The sequence below is a fragment of the Pongo pygmaeus genome, chromosome 12, assembly GCF_028885625.2.
Source record: "Pongo pygmaeus isolate AG05252 chromosome 12, NHGRI_mPonPyg2-v2.0_pri, whole genome shotgun sequence".
Classification (NCBI taxonomy): Eukaryota; Metazoa; Chordata; class Mammalia; order Primates; family Hominidae; genus Pongo; species Pongo pygmaeus.
Genome location: NC_072385.2, coordinates 94631664 through 94653174, shown reverse-complemented (window position 1 = coordinate 94653174; position 21511 = coordinate 94631664). Strand labels below are relative to the sequence as shown.

At 41.8% G+C, this 21511-nt stretch overlaps 1 protein-coding gene across 4 annotated transcripts in view; it reads right to left on the bottom strand.

Annotated features, from left to right (window-relative positions):
- Window positions 1–575: 575 nt before the first annotated feature.
- CDKL4 (cyclin dependent kinase like 4) overlaps window positions 576–21511 on the bottom strand; it is a 72892-nt gene continuing 51956 nt past the window's right edge. The window contains exons 7-11 of one of the 4 annotated variants that reach the window (XM_063648799.1): window positions 19754–19836; window positions 16983–17039; window positions 11587–11721; window positions 8370–8494; window positions 576–1023 (exon numbers count right to left, since the gene is read on the bottom strand). In XM_063648799.1, coding sequence (XP_063504869.1) covers window positions 8393–8494; window positions 11587–11721; window positions 16983–17039; window positions 19754–19836 — 377 coding nt within the window. In that variant the 3' untranslated portion in view covers window positions 576–1023; window positions 8370–8392. Of the gene's footprint in view, window positions 1024–5223; window positions 6311–7352; window positions 8495–11407; window positions 11722–16982; window positions 17040–19753; window positions 19837–21511 lie in introns of those variants that run through there. The other 3 variants (XM_054475504.2, XM_054475502.2, XM_054475503.2) reach the window with 3 other exon arrangements.

The following is a 21511-nucleotide window of genomic DNA, read 5'->3' as shown; positions in this document are numbered from 1 at the left end:
TAAAGATTTTCTCAAGGATAAGCATCTAGTTAGTTAGACTGGAAAATATTTTGTTAGTTTTTCCATTTGTAAGAATTTCCAACCCAAGGCACACACAAAAAAAGTTTGCCATGCCAGCTGTTCAGATATTCCAACCAATAGGAAATTAAATAACAAGTTGTGGAATTTACATATGAAGATGACAGTTTTTCTCATTTAAATACGAAGTATTAGAAAATTAATGAATAGCTGAGTTGAATAGAAATTAGGGGACAGAAATATTTCTTTTATTAAAATAAGCTAAAGAACATAGTCAAGTTATATATACAAATATAAAGTCGCCAAAATATTTAATCTTATATGTGGGTTTTCAGAGTATCTTAAGCTAAATTTTTAAAAACCATAATATTATGTATATTTAACATAATAAAACTAAAATTGCTTTTAGTGAATTGTTTCTAGTAGTTTAAATTACGATTAGGCTAATTATCAATGTTAACTAACATATAGCTACAACTTCAAGTGATTTGAAATATACCTTCTTCTACACAAATATGTTCTAAAATAGTAAATGGACACACAGAATCTTCAATATGACAATATTTAGACATATAATCAATGAGTAGTGTTCATAACAGAAAGAAAAATTTTAACTTTAAAAATACAAGTCATTTATATGCCTGTTGAGTAGGATTACCAATTCTCAGCTTGAGCAAATTTTGGGGTAAATTAAAAGCTGACTGAGCCAGGCCGGGCGCGGTGGCTTACGCCTGTAATTCCAGCACTTTGGGAGGCTGAGGCAGGTGGATCACCCAAGGTCAGGAGTTCAAGACCAGCCTGGTCAACATGGTGAAACCCCGTCTATATATATATATATATATATATATTTTTTTTTTTACCCCGTCTATATTAAAAATACAAAATTAGCTGGTGTGGTGGCTCATATCTGTAATCTTAGCTACTTAGGAGGCTGAGGCAGGAGAATCACTTGAACCCAGGAGGCGGAGGTTGCAGTGAGCTGAGATAGTGCCATTGAAACTCCATCTAAAAAAAAAAAGAGAGCCTGAGTCCTTGTTTTTTTTTTTTTTTTTTTTTGAGATAGAGTCTCACTCTGTTGCCAGGCTGGAGTGCAGTGGTGCGATCTCAGCTCACTGCAACCTCCGTCTCCTGGGTTCAAGTGATTCTCCTGCTTCAGCCTCCCGAGTAGCTGGGACTATAGGCGCATGCCACCATGCCCAGCTAATTTTTGTATTTTTAGTAAAGACGGGGTTTCACCATGTTGGCCAAGATGATCTCAATCTGTTGACCTCGTGATCCGCCCGCCTTGGCCTCCCAAAGTGCTGAGATTACAGGCATGAGCCACTGCACCCGACTTGAGACCTTGCTTTTGAAACAAAAATGTATACAATTCAGATATATCTGTAAAATTTAATTATCATTTACTGAAACTACTAAAAGTGTTGCTGAAGTTAAAACTTGATTAAATGTTCTTCCTTGATGATATGCATCATTTCCAATTCTTTGATGAAAACATCAAAGAATGATTACATATTACTCTGCATTTTAAAAACACACCTATTTTATTTACACTCATTAAAATCTAGTGATAATTAGCTTCAAAACCCACTTTCATTTAGAAAATGTAACCTGTGTTAGATGGTTGCCTGTAAACTATTATTGGCTTGATGGAGCTAGTGGGGTGTAGTCGTGTGTGTGTTCGCGTGAGTGTGAAAGCAAGGCAGGAAGACAGAGATGAGAGAGAGGAAGATAACTCCTGGCTCCTGGCTAGATCATAAACACTACAATTTTATCATGGTGTTGTTAATGAAAAACACTCTCTAGAAAGCCTCTTGTAGTGGGAGACATGACCAGGATACAAACACTGTGTGCCATAGAGAATCACAGAAGTTTAGAGTTGAAAGGGAGACTTAGAAATGATCTAGCTTCACTACTCTCTTACTTTCCAAATGAGAAAACAGCAAAGTTACAGAAGGCACAGAAAAGTTAAATGCTGTGTCAAGGATACACAGAGAGTTGCAGTTTAGACCTAGAACCTAGCTGTCCAAACTTCCAGACCAAATGATTTTTCTATTTATATTCTCTAATGACCACTCTTATTATTTCATTTTATTTTTTGAGACAGGGTCTCACTCTGTCACCCAGGCTGGAGTGCAGTGGCATGATCTCAGCTCACTGCAACCTCTGCCTCCTGGCTCAAGCAAACCTGTCACCCAGGTTGAAGTGCAGTGGCACAATCATGGCTCACTTCAGCCTTGACCTCCTGGGCTCAAGGAATCCTCCCACTTCAGCCTCCCAAGTACAGGCCCATGCCACCACTCCTGGCTAACTTTTGTATTTTTTGTGGTAGAGACAGAGTTTTGACATGTTGCCCAGGCTGGTCTCAAACTCCTGGGCTCAAGCAATCCAACTACCTTGGCCTCCCAAAGTGCTAGGATTACAGGCGTGCACCACCATGCCTGGTCCTAACTACTACTCTTAAACACCTTTAGTCTTCTACTAAAACAAGAATGAAGTTGTTAATTTTCATATAAAACAAACAACACTCCAGCCTGGAGACTGAGTGGGACCCTGTCTCCAAAAAAAAAAAGAAAAGAAAAAAAAGATAAAACAAACAAACACATATGCAGAACATTAACTTGTGAGTGGCATTTTATCTTTATGTCCTAAAAATCTGTATCTTTGTGATGAAGCTAACACTGACTCCCCAGTGTTTAGTTTTTCTTTTTGTTGTTGTTGCTGTTGTTGTTGTTTTTGAGACAGAGTCTTGCTCTTGTCACCCAGGCTGGAGTGCGAAGGCACGATCTTGGCTCACTGCAACCTCCACCTCCTGGGTTCAAGCGATTCTCTTGCCTCAGCCTCCCGAGTACTTGGGATTACAGGTGCCTGCCACCACGCCTGGCTAATTTTTGCATTTTTAGTAGAGACGGGGTTTCGCCATGTTGGCCAGGCTGGTCTCGAACTCCTAACCTCATGATCTGCCCACCTCGGTCTCCCAAAGTGCTGGGATTACAGATGTGAGTCACCACGCCTGGCCTTCCGGTTTTTTAAGGATATTAATGTTTGCAAAATTTTAGGATCATTCCTCTTCTGGTGGTATTTTTTAATTAAAAAAAATATTTTTTTTTGAGAATTCTGTGACCAGGATTAGAAATCAATAGTGGTGACAAATGACTAAGAAAGTGCTAACTTTTTTGAAACTTGTAATTTTATGGCAAGTAAGCTAAAGGAGCACAAAACGTCTTCAGGTCAGGCTAATTCCTGTAATCTCAGCAGTTTGGTAGGCCAATGTGGGTGGATCACTTGAGGTCAAGAGTTCGAGACCAGCCTGGCCAACATGGTGAAACCCCATCTCTACCAAAAATACAAAAATTAGCTGGGCATGGTGGCACATGCCTGTAATCCCAGCTATTCGGGAGGCTGAGGCAGGAGAATCGCTTGAACATGGGAGGTGGAGGCTGCAGTTAGCTGAGATTATGCCACTGCACTCCAGCCTGGGCAACAGAGAGAGACCGTCTCAAAAAAAAAAAAAAAAAAAAGATTTTCAAAATAACCTTAATTTTGTGGTTGGGAAATCTGCAAGTGCAATGAAGAACCATGATACACCTAATTTAGAAGGAAAAAAAAAACCTACTTTCTGTTTCAACTCTTCATTCCCCGAGAACTTAGTTTTTACCCTTTACTCAATCATCTCCCTTATCCCAAGGATTCAAAAGCTTCTTGAATACAACTTTTCAGCAATTCAGTCTAGTTGAAGTAATCTTCAAAAAGTGATCTCCTAAAAGGGCTTTGTGGTTGGGGCAAGTTGGAACAATTACATTCAAATATCACCAGGACTGAAATAGAGACTAAAGACAGAGCCCAAGCACATAGGCCTCCAGGGCTGAGAGAGGTCTAACGAAATGTCCTTTATGTTGGAGCTCTAAGAATAGGCAAAGTCGGCATTTTGAATGGCCTGAAAATACTGTGAAAAGCAAACAAACTAAAAAACAAACAAACAAAAAACTGTTTGGAGACCCTAAGATACGTGTGTGTGGAAAGCCTGATAAGATACGTGTGTGTGGAAAGCCTGATAAGATACGTGTGTGTGGAAAGCCTGAGGAAACCAAGGCGGGAAGGGGCCACAAAGAGGCGGAGCACAGAGGAGTGTTCAGGCGGCGTCACTCACCATGATGGCGCAGTATTTGGACAGCATCGGGAAGGAACTGCATAAACAAATTAAAAGGCTTGAAAGTTGGCATAAGTAAGACAGAACCCAGGTGATCCAGAAACTGCACAAGAGCCTAACAGAAACTCATAATTACGGGATCAAGTAGGCTTCGGTGAAGAGTCCGGGACAAGACTATTTGCTAAAGATAAAAAATGCATTACACAGGCTGGGCATGGAGGCTCATGATTGTAATCCCAGCACTTTGGGAGGCTGAGGCAGGCGGATCACGAGGTCAGGGGTTTAAGACCAGCCTGGCCAACATGGTGAAACACCATCTGTACTAAAAATACAAAAAAAATTAGCTGGGCACGGTGGCACACACCTGTTATCCCAGCTACTGGGGAGGCTGAGGCAGGAGAATCGTTTGAGCCTGGGAGGCAGAGGTTGCAGTGAGCCAAGATTGCGCCATTGCACTCCAGCCTGGGCATGACAGGGTGAGACTCTGTCCCCGCTCCAAAAAAAAAAGAAAAAGAAAAAGAAAAAAAGGCATTGCACAATTTGGGAACCAGATGCTGAAGAGCAACTGTTGTTCATGGGCTGAAGGGTGTGAGAGAATTTGTGTAGTACAGAGGTGAAAGATATGTATTTGAAACAGGAAGGAGTTACAGCTTGAGACTTGGGACCCTGGGCAACGCAGGCAGCAGCAATGCTATGCTGTGGCCTGGGCCACCCAGGGACAATTAAACAGGCACATGGCATCAGAAACTGATTTTTCTTTTCTTTTCTTTCTTTTTTTTGAGATGGAGTCTTGCTCTGTTGCCCAGGCTGGAGTGCAGTGGTATGATCTCAGCTCACTACAATCTCCGCCTCCTGGGTTCAAGTGTTTCTCCTGCCTCAGCCTCCCGAGTAGCTGGGATTACATGCGCCCACCACCACGCCAGGCTAATTTTTGTATTTTGAGTAGAGACGGGGTTTCACCATGTTGGCCAGACTGGTCTCGAACTCCTGACCTCAGGTGATCCGCCTGCCTTGGCCTCCCAAAGTGCTGGGATTACAGGCATGAGCCACTGTGCCTGGCCTTTTTATTTTTCTTCATGGTAATATGACTATATTAGAGCATTTTTCTAAGCATTAGATGCTCTCTCCTGTCCCCTCCCCAGTGACACCTAAGTGATGGATTTGTCTGAGGAAACAAAAGAGAAATGCTAGTTTGAATTAATTTTTTAATGCAAGCAAAAATAAGGAAAGACAGTCACCCCACCATCCCTGCCAAAAACTTCGTTGTTATTTGAAACATAATTACAAGCAAAATGGGCAATGGAATACTGTCTTATTTTCTGCATGTGTATGTGTATATCATATTTTATGTGCGTATATATGGATATGCATAAATATATTATCTGTATAGATACATAATATATAGAGATATATATTTAGGATAGCTAGAGCAGTATGAGTGGTTTGGTAATAAGAAGGCTTAAATGAAAAACATTATGAAAGCTAAAAATAAATTGTTCAGGAAAGTTGCCTTTTATCTTTTATTTCTCATTTTCTTTGCACCCATGGTATCGTCCTGTTAAAAATGCAGGAAACCGGCGGGGTGTGGTGGGTCACACCTGGAATCCTTTGGGAGGGCGAGGTAGGCAGATTGCTTGAGCCCAGGAGTTTGAGATCAGCCTGGGCAATATACCAAGACCTTTTCTCTACAAAAAATTAGCTGGGGCCGGGTGCGGTGGTTCACGCCTGTAATCCCAGCACTTTGGGAGGCTGAGATGGGTGGATCACGAGGTCAGGAGATCGAGACTATCCTGGCTAACACAGTGAAACCCTTTCTCTACTAAAAATACAAAACAATTAGCCGGGCGTGGTGGTGGGCGCCTGTAGTCCCAGCTACTAGGGAGGCTGAGGCAGGAGAATGGCGTGAACCTGGGAGGCGGAGCAGCTTGCAGTGAGCCGAGATTGTGCCACTGCACTCCACCCTGGGCGACAGAGTGAGACTCCATCTCAAAAAAAAAAAAAAAAAAAATTAGCTGGGCGTGGTGGCATGTACCTGTAGTCCCAATTACTTGAGAGACTGAGGCAGGAGGATTGCTTGAGCCCAGGAGGTCGAGGGTCCAGTGAGCCACGCTTGCGCCACTCCATCCTTGGTCACAGAGTGAGACCCTGTCTCAAAAAGAAAAAAAGCAAGAAATATACAAATTTGAAAAGGTATATTCCTGATAACAAGATGAAAATAAGAAGGCCTTACTTAACAGGTTATATTTACACTAAGAATGTAGGCCAGATCAGATCAGCTCACTTAAAAAGTCCTTCCTTGCTGGGCGTGGTGGCGCACTCCTGTAATCCCAGCACTTTGGGAGGCCGAGGTGGGAGGATCACTTGAGCTCAGGAGTTAGAGACCAGCCTGGGCAACATAGCGAGACCTTATCTCTACAAAAAAAGTTAAAAATTAGCCAGGTGTGGTGGCACCCGCTGTAGTCCCAGCTACAGGCTGAGGTGGGTGGATCACTTGAGCCGGGGAGGTACAGGTTGCAGTGAGCTGTGATTGCGCCACTGCACTCCAGCCTGGGTGACAGAGCAAGACCCTGTCTCAAAAAAAAAAAAAAATCCTTCCCGTGAACAAAAAGCTATTGTTTAGATGTCATAATTCCTTATTAAATGGATGCTTCTACATAACTGAATGAGATTCTCCGGGAGTTTATGTGTTTCTAAATGCGGAAGACTTTTAGACATGAACATAGGATATTATGTTTCTTCAATAATAATATATCCTTAACTCTTGGTGCTGGACATAGAAAATTTCTGGAATAAAGTGTATTTGCAAAATTTGACAACATTCAGTTAAGTATGCCAGACACAGGAGCAGAAATGAGTTAACAAAATACTCTTTAATTTTTCCTGATAGGAATATCACTGATTGTGCCTTTTTGCCTAACAGTGATAGCCCTATGCTATTATTTTATATGAGCTCCTTGTTAGCAAACTAAAAGTACTTTTAAATATTCTGCATCATTTTTGATGTCCACGATAAAAGGCACCTAATATGGTGCTGCAAAATTTATAATTTTAAGTATATATTTACAAATACATGTATATACGTATGTGTATATACGTATGTATGTCAAGTTTAGTTGGGAAAATATATATATATTTATATTATTATGTATATATATATTACTATGTATATATATATTTATATTATATATATATATACATAGGTATGTCAAGTTTGGTTGGGAAAATATCCCAAAGTAAATTCAGCTCAGTTATTGAGGGGTTTGCTTTGCTTTGTTGTTTTGTAAGAGATATGAAATAATATTAACTGAAAGATAATCTTCCTGCTCTTGTGTTTACAAACCAACCTGATTAAGATGCACTCACTAGTTTTGAGCTGTACAGTTTCATAGAGGCTATGGATGCAAACGTTTGCAAGAGAGTACTGGCCATGAGCTATTTAGACAACACATCCAGGAGGATCGGCTTGGGTCCTGAGATGACTTAGACAGGAGGAGAAAAGGATAAGGAATGGTGATATAGCAAAGGACAGCAGACGACAATTATCCGAGGGCGTTACTGATGAGGATGGCAATTCCTTGTCGTTGGTCCACTGTTTGCTCTGTATTGGAATTTGTATGTAATTTTCTCTAGCTAGCTTTAAAAATAGAATCATCAATGCCTCATGAGACAGACAAAGGAGAGCCTGCCGTGGAATCTAGAGATAAACCTGAATGACTTTTCAAGGTTCCCTTTCTACACCAATATAAAAACACAGAACAAGATACCAGCATTACTCAACAGACCTGGTTACAATAAGTATGAATTACAATGCAGGAACATATGTCATTTCTTACACAAACAGTGAGGCAGCCTATTTGATATTGCTTTAAGAAATTATGTGGTCAGCTGAAGCAAGATGACACATGTAAATCTTTTTCATAAATCAAAGTATAAGCTCACAAATTCTCCATATAAATAGGCTCAGGAGGGGCTGCTCTGATGAAATTGAAAATGTCTCTTCCATATGTGCAGTTTTAGGCTTTATAACATTTAAAGAAAATATTCTAAAAGATAAAGTTGGCATGTAAAAGCACGGGGAAAGGAATCAGCAATGATCAGAGCAAAACAATTCTAGAAGGCATCTTAATTTTCATATGGCTCATTTGCATTTGAAACACTGAGAATTCCTATCTCACTTGTACAAAATGTGTACATATTAAATTACTTTGCACTTGAAAGAACATTTTCCTAAATGTTTGGAAGATGATCAAATTTTAACTGGAGGACTTGTTTTCTTCCATCAGGTGTGGGGGAGATGTGGCTTCCTGGTATGAGAGGCAATAGTTGATTCTAATAGCAGAACAAGACAAAAATAAGAAAGTAAATTGAAAACAATTCCTATTTGTACAGTTTGATTGAAAGATGATAAGACAAGCGGATACTTATGGTACAAAGATGTCAAAAGACATCAATTTTAAAATTAAGTAGGGTTACCTTTCCAAAAATTGAGATTCTCTGATACCTGAAAATTAGGTTCTATTACTTATTCTAGGATACCCATGGATATACTACTATTTATTTCAGTACACTTAATCTGAGTATCTAGTCAATACTTTAAAGGTAGATGCCCATCAGCTACTATACAATAATTCCAGGAGACTACATTGTACCCATCTCAAAAAAATTATTTGTTTTTTGGACACCATTTCACTCTGTTTCAGCCTGTTGCCCAGGCTGGAGTGCAATGGTGCAATCTCGGCTCACTGCAACCTCTGCCTCCAGATTCAAGCGATTCTTGTGCCTCAGCCTCCCAAGTAGATGAGATTACAGGTGTGAGCCACCATGCCCAGCTAATTTTTGTATTTTTTGATAAAGACAGAGTTTCATCATGTCGGCCAGGCTGTTCTTGAACTCCTGACCTCAGGTGATCCACCTGCCTCAGCCTTCCAAAATGCTGGGATTACAGGCGTGGGCCACCCACCTGGCCTCAAATTTTTAATAGCTAGGATATTGGCAGAATAGCAAAGGCTTAAAACCTCTTTACTATCAACTTTAAACATTATTTAGTCTTAAGGAAACCACAGTGAATGAAAAGATTTTTTTCTGTAACATTTATTTTCTGATATGGTAAAATATCTAGGATTCAGGTGTGTCTCCTGAAGGAAAACCAGAACTTGAAAGGCACCCCTGTCTTTCTCTTGGCCTGGCTCCCTGGGCACCTCACTTGAAGGAGACAGCTGCTTAGGACCGGCCTCATGTAGGTGCTACAGGGGGACCCACCATGCAGCGGTGGATAGAATGCAGTTTACAGAGGATGGAGAACATGGGCTGATGTCTGTAAATGAGATTCTCTAGGTGCATGCTGCCTTTTGTGTTTCTTTCCTTTTGCTGCCTCTGGGCCTTTTGGAAGGCCTTGTTCACAGTCCCTGATCTGTATCAGCTGGGTTACAGGCATTGAAGGAAGGGTAGCACAGCTGTAAACCCAAGCAGAGAGCTGGAGCTGTGAAGGGAGAGAGCACCCAAGCCCTCGAGGCAAGGCAAGGTCTGTGACAGATTCCCAGGTAGACAGTGATTAGGGCAACCAGGAGGCCAGCTGGGGCAGCTGACACTGTGCAACCTCCCAGGCCAGTGTGGGGGGGAATCCAGTGAGTTGTTCTTTTTTTTTTTTTTTTTTTGAGATGGAGTCTTGCTCTTGTTGCCCAGGCTGGAGTGCAGTAGCACGATCTCAGCTCACTGCAACCTCCGCCTCCAGGGTTTAAGCGATTCTCCTGCCTCAGCCCCCCAAGTAGCTGGGATTACAGGCGCCCACCACCATACCCGGCTAATTTTTGTATTTTTAGTAGAGATGGGGTTTTGCCATGTTGGCCAGGCTGGTCTCGAACTCCTGACCGCGTGAGCCACCCGCCTCGGCCTCCCAAAGTGGTGGGATGTTTTTATTTATTTATTTTTTATTATTATTTTTGAGATGAAGTCTCACTCTGTTGCCCAGGCTGCAGTGCAGTGACACAATCTCAGCTCACTGCAACTCTGCCTCCCGGGTTCATGCAAGTCTCCTGCCTCAGCCTCCCAAGGAGCTAGGATTACAGGCGCCCACCACCATGCCTGGCTAATTTTTGTATTTTTAGAAGAGATGGGGTTTTGCCATGTTGGCCAGGCTGGTGTCAAACTCCTGACCTCAAGTGATCTGCCTGCCTCGGCCTCCCAAAGTGCTGGGATTACAGGCGTGAGCCACCGCGCCAGCTGAGATGTTTTTAACAGGAGAGTGTCCTTTTACACACAATTCACACTGTCTTTCAGATTGCTCCCTCAGCGATCTTTAATTTTTTTTGTTGTTATTTAAGTATAAGCTGCATTGGGCTTGATTTGCAAACATTTAATAGCAAAAGGTAAAATGGCCCATGTAATCAAAATATGGATACCTAGAGATTTTGGATACACAGAAATGATTTAACATTTCATCTTCTGGATTAGTTTGATTTTTCTCTCCCAACAAACTTCTATTTTTACTATTAAAAGGTTGGGAAAAGACAACACTTTCTTCCTTTATGGAAAACATGCTAATGAGAAGACAAATGACTGAAAATTAGATTGAAGATGAAAGATTAAGCAAACGCAAACTGTGAAAATTGCTAGCGTCTGATGAATTGGAAATTACTAACTCAGTTTATTATTAGGCAATGTTCGTCTACTTATTTATTTTAATAATATTAAGGACCTTCTATGTGTCAGATACTGTTTCAGGTGCCAGGTTTACAAGGCGAGAAAAAGCCCTGAACCAAAACAAACCTATTTCCATGGAGTTTACGATTTAACTTCAAAGTTTTCTGAAAGCAAGTGAAGGACAGTCACCTGATAAATTGCAGAATTAATGTTTGTCATAAGAGTCACCACACTGTTCTGCAATATTGGCCCATTGGGTAGAATTTGGTTCCCAGACGTCTGGGTTTCATTCCTTTGTACCTGGCAGATCTTGGTTTTGAGAAAAAGCCTAGGAAAGGCAGACTTAGGTGCCTGCTGTGGGTGAAAAGATGGAAGAGTCAAGTTACCTTTATTGCACATCTGGAGGCTACAGAAAGGCACTTGGATTCCTTTGCAATGCTGGCAAAACTCAGTCCTGTTGGAATCAGCATTTTATTATATGAAGTTGTTATATTATGGGTATATGATCTTGTGGGTGGGATATCCAATCAGAGCAGCCAAAGAGTTGTGTAACGATTTGATTCAGGTGTGTTCGGAATAAGATTTTTTGCAATAATCTTGATATTTTCATAGTTCTATGGTTTTATTACATCAATTACCAATATTTATTAAGCTAGACAAATACAACTACACCAGTACAAATGAAAGGTCTTGGTGTCCACCTTGTCTCACTTTGAAAGGCAGACAAACAAAAACAAAAATGGAATTCTTTTTATAGCACTTTAACTTTGGAGCGGAAGTACCTGCTGGCGTCTTCTGTTTCTTCCTTCATTACGTGCTTTTCTTTTAATTTGGTCCTCTTGAAAAGAATCAAAGTAGGAGCTCTCCAGGAGTTGGGAACAGGTTAATCTGTCATCTGGATTCATCTTCAGACACCCCTTTGGAGGAAGAGAACAGCAAAGAAGATGTTAAGGGAGGGGCTCATTCTGTCACCGTGCCCACAAACTGAATAACTTGTTAGCATAAATATGAGTTTAGAAAATCTTCAAGTCTGTGTATTATCAAGTAGTTGGAGCTTGCTAATAGCTAGGATTGCTCTTCTTTTTGCTACTTCAAAGTCTTTTGAGGGCAGAATGAATGGATGGTCAGTGTCTCTCTGAAAGAGGCTACCTGTAGATCCGGGGTTCCCACCAATGACATTTTAAAATCACCACTGAAAGCAAATCGTTTATAGCAGTCTGCAGAGTGTAGTCCCTGGACTAAAAACATCGGCGTCACAGGAACTTGCTAGAAATGCGAAGTCTTGGGTCCTATGCCCCGCCTGCCAAAGGGAATCGAGGCACTGGAGGTGGAGCCCGGCAGTTTGTGTTTAAGAAGCTCTCTGGGTGATTCCGATGCCCATATGCTCAGGTTTGAGAACCACTGGGTTAAGGAGACGACTGAGGAAGTGAGAACCTCAGTCATGAGAATGAACCTGAAACAAGGACAAATTGACTATATATTCATATAAAAATAACTACAGGCAAAACAGAAAAGGTGACATTATGACCCTTCTATATTTGAGACCATTAGAAGCCTCTAGGTCGGCTTCTGAGAGTGGGCAGGAGTATCACAGCAGAGGGGTCAGTGGGGATCCTGACACAAAGAGGTTTTCTCTGAGAAACACTGATACTCCAGCCAGACAGTGGGACTTTGCCCATCAATAAACACAGACTATGATCCATAAAGAGCAGCTTTAAGCCAGACCTGGTGGCTCATGCCTGTAATCCCAGCACTCTGGGAGGCCGGAGGTCTAGACCAGCCTGGGTAACATAGTGAGACCCCATCTCTCCTTTATTTGCATTTTTAAAAGGAGCAGCTTTACAATACCCAGGCACAGATGACCTGACAATTATTACCTTCCATCATAAGAGAGAAATAAGGATCACCACCATCACATTGTTTTGAGGCATTCTCAAGCCCACACAATTGCGTTGCCTGAGACTGCCCCAGCCGGGCACTGCCCTGTGGTGTCAGTTCCTCCCTGACCCCAGCTGACCTCCGATCTCTGAGATCCCTGAAGCTGCCTGCCCCTAAGCAGTGTCACCTGGCCCTTGGCGTGGGATCTGATTAGTCCTGTTCTTCAAGAAACAATCCTGCTCAGTAAAACTAGACTTACCTGTCCCTCCATGTCAACTGCCTGGTCCAAGCAGATGACCCCTAATTAATGACCCATGCCATATATCAACTCCAGCTGCTGCTGGAAAAGCATTCTCCTCAAATCCTGTCAGGGCTATAATTAGGAGAGAAAGACTTTTTTTTTTTTTTTGAGACAAACTCTCATTCTGTCACCCAGGCTGGAATGCAGTGGCGCCACCTCAGCTCACTGCAAACTCCACCTCCCAGGTTTGAGCGATTCTCATACCTCAGCTTCCCAAATAGCTGGAATTATAGGCATGCACCACCATGCTGAATACATTTTTGTATTTTTAGTAGAGACAGGTTCACCATGTTGGCCAGGCTGGTCTCAAACTCCTGACCTCAAGTGATCTGCCCGCCTCGGCCTCCCAGTGCTGGGACTACAGACGTGAGCCACTGCACCCGGCCAGAAATACTATTTTGAATACAAACTGTGATAGTCTCTATTTCTTTATCACTCTATTCTGGCTTTTGCTTCCACTGTTCCATTAAAGTGGCTCTTGTTATTAATACCTCTGACCTCTACTTCCATATCCTTCAACCCATGATGTATTTTGAATTCTCTCTCGTCTCAATAGTATTAGACACTACTGGCCAAGCCCTCCTTGAAACTTTGTTTCTCTTTGGCTTCTCTAATCTCTCACTTTCCTTGCTGCTCCCTCCTGGCCACTCCTTTTCAAACCAGCCTTTGCCAGTTTACCTTCTTCTCTACTATGTTCTCCACTATGGCTGGATAAAATTCCTCAAGGCCAAATCCTAGCCACCCCTTTTTTTCTCATCTGTTCTTGGTTTCGGTGATCCCTTTGCTGCCTGTGGCTTCAATTATCAAAGTTTACCAGAGATTTCCACATCTACAATTCCATTCCAGACCTCCCCTATGAACTCTAGACCTGCAGGTGCAACTGCTTACTTAACATCTAGCTCGAGGTCCCTGTTATGGGTTGAGTTGTGTCGCCGCAAAAATATGTATGTTGAAGTTCTAAGTCCCAGTACCTCAGAATGTTAACTTATTTGGAAATAAGGTCTTTGCAGATGTAATTAGTGAAGACAAGGTCATAATGGCATGGAGTAGACCGCCTAACTCAATTACAATTGGTTTCCTTATAAGAAGAGGGAAGATGGTGTAGACAGACACACAGAGAGAATGCCATGCTATGATGGAGGTAGAAATTGGAGTTACATTGTCACAAGTCAAAGAATGCCTGGGGCTATGAGAAGCTGGAAGAGGCAAAGAAAGAACCTCACCAAGAGTTTTCAGAGAAAGCCCAGACCTGCCAATACCTGAAAAACCAATACAGGCACTGTACCCTTGCCACCTCTTCTACTTTATTCCCCATATATCCATCATAATTAAGTCCTATCGGTTTTCCTTTCAAATATATCTTGAATTTATTCACGTTGATTTTATTTTTTATTTTTTAAAGATGAGGTTTCACTGTCGCCTAGGCTACAGTGCAGTGGCACAATCATGGCTCACTGCAGCCTTCAACTCCTGGGCTCAAGCAATCCTCCCGCCTTAGCCTCCAAGTAGCTGGGACTAAAGGCAAGTGCCACCATGCCTGGATAATTTTTATTTATTTTTTATGTTTTGTAGACACAGGGTCTGACTTTGTTGTCCAGGCTGGTCTCAAACACCTGGGCTCGAGTGATCCTCCTGCCTTGGACTCCTAAAGTGCTAAGATTACAGGCATGAGCCACCATGCCCAGCCTCATTCATGTTTTTATATGGGCTTTCAAAACTATTGAAATCTAGTCCATCACTAAATACCCATGAATTTTCATTTTAAAGAACATTTTTAGATTCTTAGAAGACACTGCTAATGCTGAGCTCTCGCCATGGCGTCTGAGCTGGAACAATGTCCTGCTTGATTAATTCTGAAGCATTGAGATGAGCTGAGTAGAATTGAGGCTTCTGAGTCCTTGCCTGCCTGGATTAATAACTTTTTGTATATCAAGAAACTGAAGAATTAATCAGAGGTGTTCCCTGTAGATGTGCTCCTAACCCAGAAAACGTCTTGAAGATGAGAGATGAGAAATCAAAACTGTAAAGTCCAAGTCAGGATCCTTTTCTTAAATCCAAACTTCAAATTTCACAGAAAACGCTCCAATAAAATTTCTAATAGTCTATAGTCTTCTTCTTGATGGACCAGCTGAAGCTGATATAAGGATAGGATGGTCATGACTATGGAAATAAATGAGTAATAAATAAGAAAGATTGTGCTCATGGTCTCATTTTAAACCTAATGAAGAGAACACAAAAGACCTGCCATAGATTGGCCACTGCATGCCACCACTCTCCTTGACTCTGCCATTGCCAAATACGCCATCCACCTGAGCAGTCCCTGCATAGGTTATGATTCGGTCCCATGGGATAAACACCAGTTACGGTAGCCAGTACTTATTTGCCATTAAAGATGTCTTGGGCCGGGCACAGTGGCTTACGCCTGTAATCTCAGCACTTTGGGAGGCCAAGGTGGGTGGATCATGAGGTCAGGAGATGGAGACCATCCTGGCCAACATGATGAAACCCTGTCTCTACTAAAAATACAAAAATTAGCCCAGTGTGGTGGCACGTGCCTGTAGTCCCAGTTACTTGGGAGGCTGAGGCAGGAGAATCGCTCGAATCTGGTTGCTGGAGGTTGAAGTGAGCAGAGAAATCCAGCCTGGGTGACAGAGCAAGACTCTGTCTCAAAAAAAAAATGTCTCAATTGCAAAGAATTAAAGTCTTCTTTCATCTAACATGGGGCAGGAGTCTATAAGATAGTGTGTGGCCCATGAAACAGCACAATCCTTGATGCACCGAGAGGATTCTTGGGTCTTAGGTTGATACTTATGGGTCCAAATAAGATAGTTGAGTAACAAACCTAGCTTCATCTAAAACCTTAGGCAGCCAACCAGGGCTTTTCATCTTTGGAGATGAGGAGAGGGAACTTGTCCTACATCTTGCAGTTTTCATGCCCCAAAGTTGCTTTCCAGGGAACTACAGGTTGTCTCTGGCTTCCATCTGAGAATTCTTTGGGCTTGCAGTGCTTGATGCCTCCCTTCTCCCTTGAAGGTTTTGCTAAATTGCAGGTGGGTCAGAACAACCTGTCAAGAACAAGGTCACGGAACTGCGCTTCTAGGACAGGACCTGCTGAGTGCTGGGTGAAAGCAGGTCTGGGCAGTAAGATAGGGCAGATGGCAGCTGAGGTCAGATGGAGCAATGGTATCGGGAGTCCGAGAGCACAGGGGTATCAGGCTCTGACTCTCAGGAGGACCTAGGTTGAAGCACTCCAGCACTCTGGATAGCACCATGGCAGTGACTAGCACTTGCACAAAGGCTGGTCTACAAAGTTGACTCTAGGTCACCCAAATGGCCCCACCGTCTAGATCAGATGAGTCTCAAACTGAGCTGTTTATCGTAATCACCTAAGGGCATGTTTAAAGATACACATGCCAAGGTTCCACTCATGAAAATTCTCCTTCTGAATCTGAGGATAGATATTGGAATCCATATTTTTCAAAAGCTCCCAGGCCATTCTGATGAATAGCCACATTTGGAAGACACTGCTATAGACAGAACTTAATTGATTGTTAAAGATAGATACCCTCTCTGGTATCCTCATACCCTTTGTCCAATGAGCTTTTGGTATACACAATGGATGGCAGGGTCATACACCTTCTAGTGTGGTCCCATTTGGTCAAGCATGAATGGCAGACTAGGCATAGGTAAGTTTCTTCTGCTTTTTATTTGAATCTGTCCTTGGTTTGGCATCTCTCTTGGGCCTACTGCAGGAGCTAGGTCTGGTGTCTGCATGGCTCTGATTTTGCCTCATCTACTAATGTTAATAGATATGTTAGAACAATTACTGCTTAAACCACTGATGTCCCTTTAACTGGAATTGTTTTATAGTTCTTTATCATTTTCAATGACTACATCCTATTTTGGCATTATTTAATCCACTGTCCACCCCTCCTCAAATTACCAGCTTCAGTCATTACAATTTATAGCTAAAAAGAGTTAGAATTAATTCTTAAGTACCTTCATGAAGTTCAGAGCCACAGGATGAGCATCTGAGAACTTTTCCTCAAGAGTTTCCTGAAAAACAAAGTTAAAACATTCAATATTACATAAGAACAAAGTAATATGTGTGTGTATATATGTGTGTATGTTTATGTGTGTGTGTGTGTGTGTGTGTGTGTGTATATTTAGAGACAGGGTCTCCCTCTGTCTCCCAGGCTGCAGTGCAGTGGCATGATCATAGCTTACTTTAACCTTGAACTCCTGGGCTCAAGAGATTTTTCCACCTCAGCCTCCTAAGTATCTAGGACTACAGGTGGGTGCCACCACACCCACCTAATTTTTAATTTTTTTGTAGAGATGGGGTCTTGCTATGTTGCATGAGCTGGTCTCAAACTTCTGGCCTCAAGTGATTCTTCTGCCTCAGTCTCCCAAAGTGCAGGGATTATAGGGGTGAGCCAACTCATCTGGCCTATATTTTGAATATATTAGTAATAACAACACTTTAAAGAAAGACTCTCTAGTAGGTTAGATAATTCATTTTAAATATATATATATACATATATACATATATATACACATATACATATATATACACATATACATATACATATATATATATATTTTTTTTGAGACAGAGTCTCTGTCGCCCAGGCTGGAGTGCAGTGGTGGCACGAACAAGGCTCACAGCAAGCTCCGCCTCCCGGGTTGACGCCATTCTCCTGCCTCAGCCTCCCGAGTAGCTGGGACTACAGGCGCCCGCCACACGCCCGGCTAATTTTTTGTATTTTTAGTACAGACGGGGTTTCACTGTGTTCGCTAGGATGGTCTCGATCTCCCGACCTAGTGATCCACCTGCCTCAGCCTCCCAAAGTGCTGGGATTACAGGTGTGAGACACCGCGCCCGGCTTTAAATATATTTTTTAAATCATACTGTTATATAATTGTACACTGTAGTGTAAAGATCTGAAATACATAAAACTGAAGTTATTTTCTTAATTTCACAATGTCTTGCAGTTGATGCTGGGTAAATGTGGGTTCCAAATGCTCCCATCTGAAATCCTACAACAGTGCTATAAAATCTGTGCCTGATCTACTTCTAAGGATGCTTTTGAGTATTCATGAAAATACATTGGACTACATGCATAAGAGGACTACAGAAATCAAAAGAATGAAAAACACAACATACAGAATGATGAGGAAAGAAGGGGATGGAGATGCCTGAAAGATAATGGTGGGAAACTTAAGACACTTAAGTTTGTTGTAGTTTATTCTTTAAACACATGTTATATAAATATTCCTTTGTAACCTTTAACCTTGCAGTTCAACCTTTAACCTTGTATTACATTTGTTAAAGGTTTTAACAAAGACAATAAAAAAGAAAACCAGTATATAAATCAAGATATTATATGAAATAATTGATTTAAAATGAACACGGTGTCTAGAGATGGTTGGGACCATTTGGACCTCAGGTTATTTGGACAGTTCACATCTATCACAGATCATGATTTGCCTTCTCAGACTTTGCCCCATCCCCGAATGGCTCTGACTCCAGCATAGTTGGAGTGCGGACACATGCTTTTCCTGACAGTTTTTTCTTTTACAGGCAGATTCTGGACCATATGGAGCTTTAAAGAGCATAGCCTGAACTTAGGTAACACACACAGGAAGTCAATGTCTACAGAGAGTAAGAGAGAGAGTCAAGTAGTCATTGATATGTTTGCAAATAAAGGCAAAGACCATTGCAAGAGTAGAGAGATGATCCCTGTGATTTGGAGTTTAATGAGTACAATGGGGATCATTTTGTAAAACAACCTCCCATGTAAAAATATATGTTGTGAAAAAAGCTTTTGATTGATTTGAGCTTTGTTTTACAAGCCGAAAAAATTTTAAATGCATTTTTTTCAAAATAAAGAAGACTACTATAAGTAGTTTTTATGAGAATATAATTATTTAAGGGAAAATTCTCCTAAGGCTTTGACCAATGGATTAAAAGTATGTAGTATCTAAGATACTAAATATATTTTCACTTTAAATTTAACATTAATTTTTGAATAGATAAGACAAGTAAACATTTAAAGCATTTTTCCTGGCTCATTGTAATGTAGTTTTTATATAGTTTCTTCAATATTTGTGATATGGTTTGGCTCTGTGTCCCCACCCAAATCTCATCTCAAATTATAACCCCCATGTGTCGAGAGAGGGAGGTGATTGGATCATGACGGGGGTTCCTCCATGCTGTTCTCATGATAGTAAGGGAGTTCTTATGAGATCTGATGGTTTTAAAAGCGGCAGTTTTCCCTTGTGCCCTCACCCCTCTCTCCTGCCGCCTTGTGAAGAAGGTGCCTGCTTCCCCTCCTGCCATGATTGTAAGTTTCCTGAGGCCTCCCCAGCCATGCAGGACTGTGGGTCAATTAAATCTCTTTCCTTTATAAATTACCCAGTCTCGGGGAAGTTCTTTACAGCAGTGTGAAAATAGAATAATACACTGTGTTAATATGTCACAAGGAAAACAGAAGCCAAAAACACAAATATTAAAAAAGAAACAGGCCAAGTATGGTGGCTCATATGAGTAATTCCAGCATTGGGGAGGCTGAGGTGGGAGGATCACTTGAGTCTCGGAGGTTGAGGCCGCAGTGAGCCATGACCTTGCCATTGCACTCCAGCCTTGGTGACAGAGTGAGACATCATCTCAAAATAAATAAATAAATAAATAAATAAATAAATAACAACTACCTCTTTAAAGAAAGCAGCAACACAAGTAATAAAACATTCAAAATAGAGCAGCTTACCATGTCTTCTGGTTCAGGTATACTGATGCCATGGAAAAACTGGTTACTTTTAAAGATTGATTGATGTCTTGGGATTAATTTTCCTGTAAAATACAAACCACATAATTCATCATAAATTTGGCAAAGAATAATCAAGTGTTTAAATGGTTAATGCCTGAAGGCCAGGCATGGTGGCTCACACCTGTAATCCCAGCACTTTGAGAGGCCAAGGCAGGTGGATCACTTGACGTCAAGAGTTCGAGACCAGCCTGGTCAACATGGTGAAACCCCGTCTCTACTAAAAATACAAAAATTAGCCAAGCGTGGTGGTCCATGCCTGTAATCCCAGCTACTCAGGAGGCTGAGGCAGGAGAATTGCTTGAACCTGGGAGGCAGAGGTTGCAGTGAGCTGAGATCATGCCATTGCACTCCAGCCTGGGCGACAGAGCAAGACTCCATCTCGAAAACAAAACAAAACAAAACAAAACAAACAAACAGAAAACAAAAAACAGGGTTAATGCTTGAAGTGCAGGTGTGAAAGAAATATTGTGCCTGATTGTTCCCTCCAGAGATGAGAGGAATGGGATTCTGCAGATGCATGCCTTCTCAGGTAAGGCCAGTTCTCCCAAACCAGTCTCTTTGTCACATGTGGTCACCATTCAGCCTCCATCAAAAGGTGAAGGCTGGGTGCGGTGGCTCCCACCTGTAATCCCAGCACTTTGGGAGGCCGACGGAGGTGGATCATGAGGTCAAGAGATCGAGACCATCCTGGCCAACATAGTGAAACCCCGTCTCTACTAAAAATACAAAAAATTAGCTGGGTGTGGTTGTGCGCACCTATAGTCCCAGCTACTTAGGAGGCTGAGGCAGGAGAATCACTTGAATTTGGGAGGTGAAGGTTGCAGTGAGCCAAGATCATGCCACTGCACTCCAGTCTGGCAACAGAGTGACAGTCTGTCTCAAAAAAAAAAAAAAAAAAGACAAGGTGAGAGAATGGTACTACGGTCTTTACACACATTATCTCATTTAATCTCATAAATGAGATTTTATGAGACTTCATCTCATAATCTCACAACAATAGTTGTTATTATTATTATTTTTTCAGACAGGGTCTCTCTCTGTTGCTAAAACTGGAGTGCGGTGGCACGATCATGGCTCACTTCAGCCTCGATCTCCATCTCAAGCAATCCTTCCATCTTAGCCTCCCGAGTAGCTGGGACTACAGGCATGCGCCATCGTGTCCAGCTAATTTTTAAAAACTTTTTGCAGATATGGGGTCTGCCTATGTTGCCCAGCCTGGAGTAGTTGCTATTTTAAATCCCCATTGTACCAATGAGGAAAATGAGGCTTAGAGAAATTTAATAACTTGTCCAAGATCACACAGTAACTTAACAGATCCAGGATTTAAACTCAGGTATGTAATGTAAATTTCCAGAATCTTTTTAGGGAATGAATCAGACAAACAAAGTGTGGCCTGTAGTGGTACTCTACCCCACATTTTTCATGTTGCAGAATTTTCCATAATATGTTGGAACTGAACAGGGAACTGTCCAGCAGCCATGCTGCCAGGAGAGCCTGTGGGAAGGAATTAACAAATTCTCATTTTGCGTGTAGACGTATCACTTTCTTTGCATCCATGCTGTTGGCATGAAGCTGTGGCTCACTTTTCAGGTTATGCTGACACATAATGAAAGCTCACAAAAGAAACCCTTGGAGTCCCATTCCTATTCTGCACTTATCTGGCTATATGACTTCAGGCCAATCATGGAAGCTCCCTAA